Source organism: Typopeltis vanoorti, chromosome 19 (assembly GCF_054136105.1).
Source record: "Typopeltis vanoorti isolate ZY-2024b chromosome 19, IOZ_Tvanoo_1.0, whole genome shotgun sequence".
NCBI classification, from domain to species: domain Eukaryota; kingdom Metazoa; phylum Arthropoda; class Arachnida; order Uropygi; family Thelyphonidae; genus Typopeltis; species Typopeltis vanoorti.
The window spans coordinates 76,810,403-76,818,532 of NC_143567.1; the positions used below are offsets into that span (position 1 = coordinate 76,810,403).

The window sequence follows — 8,130 nt, forward strand, 5'->3', positions numbered from 1 at the left end:
TATGCTTGTGAAATTTTGATGAAAAATTATGGACCATGTCTTTAAGTTTTATTAAAATTTATATTCCATGGTTCACTGACTTGAGAGGGGACTACTAACTACATAACAGGTAAATTAAAATTTATAGATAAGGAGAATAGAAAGTTTCTATATACAAGCTTCAGTGTGTGTGTGTGTGTGTGTGTGTGTGTGCGCGCGCGCGTGCCAGTCAAAACTGAAATTCCTAAAATATCACAAAATAACATGGATGTGAAATCATATAAGTCAAACATGTGACTTGGGATATTATTGTAGTATCCTCTAAAAACACAATGTTTAGAATTTAGGATCATAACAGCTCAAGACATTGTAGGACACTATCCTTAATCAGTGAAAATTTATAGAAAACGTGTTAGTACTGAGGTGGTAGATAATACAGTAAGTTAAACCGCTCCAGAAATTAAACATTTTTATGCCATTTCAGATCTCCACTGTATGGAGAGCAGGTGGAGGAGGACTAAAACTGCTTGGTAGATGTGTTTTTAGATTTCCAGAGTTGGTACAAGTTTTACAAACATCTAGTTTGTAAAACTTGGGAAGTGCATAGTATATGAAAAGATGTTTTCATTTGATAGAAATAGTGTAAGAGTGCTGTTTTGTAATTGTTTAAGTGTGCAGTAATAAACTTACATAAGTGGTATAGTGAGACAGTTAAAGACATTGTTTAGTAAGTGTGTTAGTCATGGCTGACCTGTTACATGCAACAGGTCAGCCATGACTAACACAATTAATTATTCATTGTAACCATATACTAATATTTTATATATATGCCAGTTGCTTTATATGATTTTGTTTATGCAAATAGACAAATGTGACAATGTTTATAACATTCTGCTTTTTTTTTTTTTTATAATTGAGTGAGTAAGATGCTTACTATTACTAGTTTCATGTTCTGTGTTTGAAGCCAACTTATACTACAAAAAAAAAATTTTTTTTTTTTTTTTTTGAATTAAGCAAAACAAAATAAGTAATGTTTTAGATCTACATGTGCCAGTGACTAATAATACTTTTTTATAAGCAATGCTAAAACTAGGTATTAAAATCAGTGCACATGTATTTCAGAGCTGCTAAGGAGAAGCAGAGAGCCATTAAAGCACAGAAGAAAGCAACACAGGTGCCGCTGAAGGTAAGATACATGTTCTTTGCACTTATGTAATAGTTCACAATAGCAAGCATATAACATTGCATGAGTGTGTTTATTATAATAGACAAGAAATTATATTCTTGTTTTAATTCTATATCTAAACATAATCAACATAGTAGTTTGTGCATAAAGTATCTTCATGATTAGGCTGCTTGTATAGAGTTGGCTTCACATTTGTCGCCTTAGTATCATGCATATATTATTGTTATGCAGCCTCCTCTACTGAATTGGGCCCATCTGTGGATGGCTTCTTCCAGGTCACATTGACTAAAATACCTGTCATCTCTTTAAGAACATTTACTGAGGGTATACTCACAACAGCCACTGTTCCACACACGCAACACACAGTGCAATAAGAACCAGGGCCTGGCATTCTTCTTAACCACCCACACTCTTCCGGAGATAAAACCCTAAGTTCTCCCATTACTGTCATGAGCAGTAAAATCTCACTTCTCTCTTTAATGTAAGATCCACTTACCAACTTATGTTGCGTCATTCTCCTCTCTTCTATCTGTTGCTCAAACTTTGAAGACCACATACTCCTAATCCATTCTCATATGTGCGGTTCCATAACCAGATATTTAGTTATTCCTTTCTGCTGAATGTTTTCAGTTTTCTCCATTAAACCCAAGTGACCATTTTATGCATGCATGTGTGTGTGTGTGTGTGTTTCTAACTTTTTTTTTTTAGTTATTTATTTTTATATTTTTTGTTATATATTAACAAAATTTAGAAACTCTGCTCTAGAGACCAAGCATGGAACTTTTATTAGGCCACTTTGCTTCCAATAAGTGAGGCAAGAGGTCTTACACTATGGGATGAAATTCATCTTCCATTTAAAGATATTCATAACCATCTACCTAGGTATTAGCTGGCGCAGCATAAATATAAATGTGTTAATACTTATAGGGTGAACTTCTTCAAATTGTTTGTTTAGGACATAGAGAGGCCAATAGCACTGAAGAAGAGAATATTTGATTGTAGAGTTTAAATTATAAGGGATAAATGTGTATAAGTAAGGTACAGTGTTAGACGAGTTTGGAATTTAAGAAAGATAGAATATTGGATTAGTTAAGAAAGGGTGGTTAAAGGGTAAATAACTAATTAAGTAAAGAAATAGCAAACAAGATAAGAAAAGGGCAATAACAAATGACGGAGTCGAGAGGATAGTAAAGACAAGGGATAAGAAAAAGACACAACATAAATGGCGCAGCCGGTAGGATAAAAAAAAAAAATAAAACAATAGAAGTTAATCTAAACGATTAGAGTACAAACGTATTATAACAAATAAGTAGAGATATAAATAATATAGAAAAAGTCGTAACAGTTGGTACTTGTTGGGGATCTAAATAGCAGAGTAGGAAATAATTGTGAGACATACAAAAATATTTTGGGAAAATTTAGAGAAAAGAGCAAAGCTAATAATAATGGCAAATACCTGTTGGATTTCTGCTCAGGACATGGACTGGTTATTACTAACACCGTGTTCCAACATAAAAATGTGCACAAATTCGCATGGAGAGAAGAGGCAAGGAATTAGAAAAGTCTCATTGGCTATGTTATTGTTGATAGTGATGTTTTCTCCCTGGTGCAGGAGACCAGAGTGTACAGAGGATTTGAAATTGGAAGTGATCACTATTCAGTCTTGAGCAGGATAAAATTGAATTTCATATCGAAAAGAATGACATGTAAAAAAATTTTAAAGCGAATAAAAGTTGAGCAGCTCTCAGATGTGAACTGTAGACTAAAATACACAAAGATTATTGAAGAAAAAATGAAAGTTTGAGAACAGGAATCAAACCTGGGAGATTCAGTGGCAATCCTTGAAGAGAGCCCTAATTGATTTAGCTAGAGAGTTATGTGAAGTTGTCTGCAAGGATAGAAAAATTAGAACTCCATGGTGGACACAGAAAGTTAAAGAGGCAATGAAGGAAAAGAAGAAAGCATATCAAAAGTTCCTGGCAAATAAGTCAGCTCATGCTCTTAGAGAATACAGAGACAAATGCAAGAATGCTAAACAGTGTGTAAAACTAGCTAAACGAAAGTTATGGGAGGACTTTGGCAAGAATATAGAAAATAAATATCAAGAAGGTGGCAAAATATTATTTTTCCCCCTTGTTGATTGAAGGAGGTTGTTGAAGAAGCTTAGGAATGGAGAAAAGAGTGCTGTAAAAGGAGTTAGAGATTATAAAGGTGACATGAAAACGGGAGAAAAAGATATCCTTGAAGTATGGAGTAATTACTTTGAAAAACTACTAAATGAAACAAGCAGTGATGACAGCACAGTGGTAAAAAAACACTGACCAGGCATGCAGTCAGGAATACATATCCATACTTGAAGTAGAAAAAGCCATCAAAGGCTTGAAATGTGGAACGGCAGAAGGAGTAAATGATATTTGACCAGAAATGCTGAAATATGGTGGAATAAAAGTCTTGCAGTGACTGCACTGCATAGTTCAGAAAGCCTGGACAGAGGGACAAATTCCCGATGATTGGAATAGAGATCTCATAGTACCCATATATAAAAAGGGAAATAAAACTGCATGTGAGAATTACAGAGGTATTTCCCTACTGCATGTTCACTTAAACAGAATGGGCGAAGAAAGAGAGTCTTGACAAGTAACAGACTGATTTGGAGAAAAATTGTAGATAGGAAGTTAGTAATGATGTAATTTTTTTCATGTAGTACTATCATATCCTGTACACCCCTTGAGGGTACATGGCAGGAATTTGTTGATGATGATGATAATTTAATTCATAAGTGAGTTAATGTGTATGTATTAATCATTAGTCAGTTTCTTTTGTTGTATGCTTACCAAAAAAATATTTAGTCAAAAAATATATATCAGCATCACTTTTCAGTCAAACAATTCTTTGTAATATTTCTTTGTTCATTGAGAATTAAACTTTGCTGCTACTTATATATTCATTACTGAGCTCACTGCGAACTCATTCTAACAACATGGTCAACCCTTTGCATTGAGCACTAATGCCAGTCTTGCTACTTTTCAAAGTAGCAAGTAATTCTCGTAGGTTTTTCCCTTCTCATTAATCGATAGAAAAAATGACTTTTCAAATTAGCAAGACTAAATTATGGAAGTTCAGTGATAAGTGAACCAAAACTACTTTAGGAAAGTTTGGATTAACTAGGCATGGACCATTAAGGATGTGGAAACTTGAGAATTTGTTATGCTTAAAAGGAAGCAATACTTATAGATATAATCTTGAAATAAATAGTCTGTGGTTCAGCATTTCTTCTTAATTTCAGATCCACTTGAAATATCTTCTAGACAGAAAAACTTCATCTTAGAGAACATACAAATCGCTGGTTTTAGGTTGGTAAAAGTTCTATAACTGTCACGGGCACTACAACTAAATAGTTTTTTATGCAATTTGTTATAAACTTCTATCTGGGAACCTGTTCTAGAGACCAGAACGTTTTTCAAGCTCCCTCAGATCTCCAATAAGTAAAGTAATGGTCTCACTGGGATCCAAACAATGACTTCTTGATTGGAGAGCAGATTTACTTATCCAGCAAGACTGCATACAAATGTGTGCTATCTTGAAACATTATTATACAGATATCTCTATGATGTCCATACTCATCATGGGAGGCCCTAAGCATATTGCCAGACATGCTTTGCTTTGAACTCATTCACCGACAAAGCACTCCCAACTGATCAGCGACCTATTTCATTCATTCGTTCTCTAAACAGAATATCTAGTTTTCCTGCCTTTGCTAACCACACTCTTGCTCAGTTTCCAGGAATGACTCTTGGTTCTCTCCCATTACTCATGTAATGAATATCATCTAATCATTTCTGCCTATCAACTGATTCTGTAATCTGCAAATCTTCAGCCTATTCCCATAAGAAGCATTCCATGAAGCCACTTTGGGTCACTTGCCTCTGGATCTTCAACCTCAAGTGAAAAGATTTGTGCACAGTAGTCTTTGGAGCTATGTTGGTCTTGGGTAATAACCTCCTTACACTGATAATCATTTCATCCTAATATGCATAACCCTACACTTTGCCATATTAAAGAGTCATTCTCCTTTTCCTGTACTGGTAGTCTCTTTGAATTATCCTACTAGATCTCTACATTATCTTAACTATTGCTCCACCAAGTTTTGCATCATCAGCAAAGAACTAAGTATTTCCTACATCATTAATGTACAAATTAAATAGCAGTAGCCTAAGTGTTTTCCTGGACTCCTCCATGAACAACAAGTACTATCTATTCACTCACCAGGTTCATATCAAATGCTTTTGCAAAATATTCCCTATATCCATCAGCTGTATTATAAAAAAAAAAAAATTCCTGCCTTTCACAAAACCATGCTGTGTCCCCATTTATTATCCCATTACTGAATTTTGCCTTTAACCAGCTTCTCAAATACCTTTTACCATCAATTTTGAGGTGTTGATTGGTCAGTAATTTACTACCTCAGTCTTGGGCCTCTTTTCATGTGATGGAACTTTTCCCTTCCTGTGGAACCTACCTAGAGCTGAAATTTAGTGTGGTCAAAGGCAAAGTAAATTCCCTGCACATTCTCTCATATGTGAGCTGATATGCTATCTAACCCTGTAGCTATATTCACATCAAAGTTCTCTAATATTCTATTCACTTCTAGTTCATCTGTCTGTTTTCATCAGTTCCTGTTATGTGTTTGCTCCAGCATCTAAATCAGGATGATACACCTTCGCAAAATGACACCTGGTATTTTGTCTGCTGCAGTCACCATTATCAGCACTCATCAAAATTTTCTAATATAGTCCTCCTTTCTGTTAATTGCCACATACTGGAAGAACTGTTTGTGCCCCCCCCCCCCACACACACACTCATCTACATCCCTTCCCTACTACAAATTCATATTTTGCACATTTTCCTTGATTGTTGAAAATAGTTATACTGCATTGTTTAATTTTTCATGAACTGTTCTTGATATTCTGAAACAAATTTGACATAATTTTGATGTATAAGACTTAGAGCTAGTAGTAATTTTAATGGTTTTTTTTTTTTTTTTTTTTTCAGACTCAGAAAATGCCTGCTAAGCAAAAGGCAGCCAAGCCAGTACCAACTAAAGCTCCTCGTATTGGTGGAAAACGATAAGCTGATAATTTGTAATCTGACAGTTTCAAATAAATGTAAATTACTGGAGAATGTTGTTTTGTATATGTATAAATGCACAATACCAAAATCTTCTAGAATTCAGATAAGGCTTGGCAAATTATGCAAAACTACTTGCCACAAAAAAAATTTGCTCACCTGATTCCCTCTCCCATTTTATTAATGATATATATCCCATTGAGTCGATAGGAATTCCACAAAATGATTTAATAGTGCCATCTAGTAGTTGGAAGTCAGAATTTTTATTTCTTACTAGCCACTCACCAGCTCACAAAATCTTGCTGTGGGCAAGCCTATTTGCCACGCTCTAATTTATAGACATTCACCACCTATTGCCTAATTTTTTTAACATAACATTTATTTGATAAATCTCCATAGTTAAGCACCTTTGTAAGATCTTTTCAACTAAAGTGAGTCGACTAGTTTCATACAGAGTGGGAGGGTGAAAAACCTGAGTTTTTGAAGGGAACACATTAAGGGAAAGGTGAAATAGCCACCTGAGGTATTCTGACAAAAAAAGAGGTAGTTATTGTAATAATTTTTGAAGTTTGCATTTTTGTGGGGAGGGGGTGAAAAAACCCATACCAAATTTAGATTCTAAAGCTGTTCTGTATGCTTAAATAAAAAGGGGTTAAAACTTTCTGAGCAGCACATTTCAATTAATAACTCACTGTTAGCATACACCATTGTGTTGAATTCATTTCCTATAATTACCAAAAAGATCTCAGCCAAACCATATAAGCATGGTACTGTTCTCAAAAAAAACTTTCCTGTGGTCTGCATAAACTAAGTGAAAGTTGACTGTACAGTGAGTTGCATCTTCCTCCTTAGCTCCACAGGAGTTATGTTTTTGGAAACAATCTGATTTTAGGATGATTCAGTGCGAGGTAAATTCATAAAAGGTCGAATAACTAACGTCCGAGTTATTTGATGTTTTGCTAATAAAGCGAAATCATAATAGATACATCAGTTGGTTTTTGAATCTTTAGATATTTTGTCACTATGAAAATGTTGGGTGTAATGTAATTTCAGTATATAAACAGGTTCTTGACAGACAGAAAGCATTCTCAAAATTTGATTCAGGGAGGGTTAATCCATCTCACTTGCATACTGCCATATCTCAAAAGAACACAAGGCTTTGTGATAGATACAACTTAGACAAATTTGCATGAGCAGCACAAGTTGTCAGAAGCAAACTACAGTTTTATGAATGTTGTTTTTTATTTTATATTATATATATATTATACATTATTGCTTGTGTTCAACGGTTTTCTTCCAAATTCAACTTATTTGTCGGGTTTCCAGTATTGGCTTATTATATTTAGGTCTTCTAGGGCACTAATAACTATCATCTGCCACACATCAATCCAAGGGGTGCTTAAGGGTCAAAGCTGTATAACTGAGAGGAGACCTCCACATAGCCTTTAAAGGAATGCGGAGAACCGACCAGGGCTTCTGACCTAATGTCCAATCCTCACCTTCTCGTGGTGCACCCTGTTGGGTATCTACTTGGATACTGAACGGACGAGGATGGGCTGGCAATTTGGGATTTAGCCGACCAAATTGTATTCTTATTGGTTAAACCAAAATATAGAATGATGGTACAACATGGTAGAATTTCATGCCAGCTGGGGCGTCGCCCGGTTAAACAAGGCCCCCGTTGTTTTCGCCAGGGAACCAGGGCGAACAGCGAAAAGTCAGCTACTGGAACACATCTGAAAACAAACCCCAACTCAACATCACCAGAGTTGAAGATCGGTACTATCAACGTAAGAAGCCTGAATGGCAAAGAAATGGAGCTGGCTGAGGAATTAGAT

The 8,130-nt window shown here is 35.3% G+C and overlaps 1 protein-coding gene across 1 annotated transcript in view; it reads left to right on the forward strand.

Annotated features, from left to right (window-relative positions):
- Window positions 1–6,346, forward strand: part of RpL24 (ribosomal protein L24) — a 49,222-nt gene extending 42,876 nt beyond the window's left edge. Inside the window, exons 4-5 of the mRNA XM_090409242.1 lie at window positions 1,102–1,165; window positions 6,218–6,346. Coding sequence (XP_090265368.1) covers window positions 1,102–1,165; window positions 6,218–6,295 — 142 coding nt within the window. The 3' untranslated portion in view covers window positions 6,296–6,346. The remainder of the gene's footprint in view (window positions 1–1,101; window positions 1,166–6,217) is intronic.
- Window positions 6,347–8,130: the final 1,784 nt, after the last annotated feature.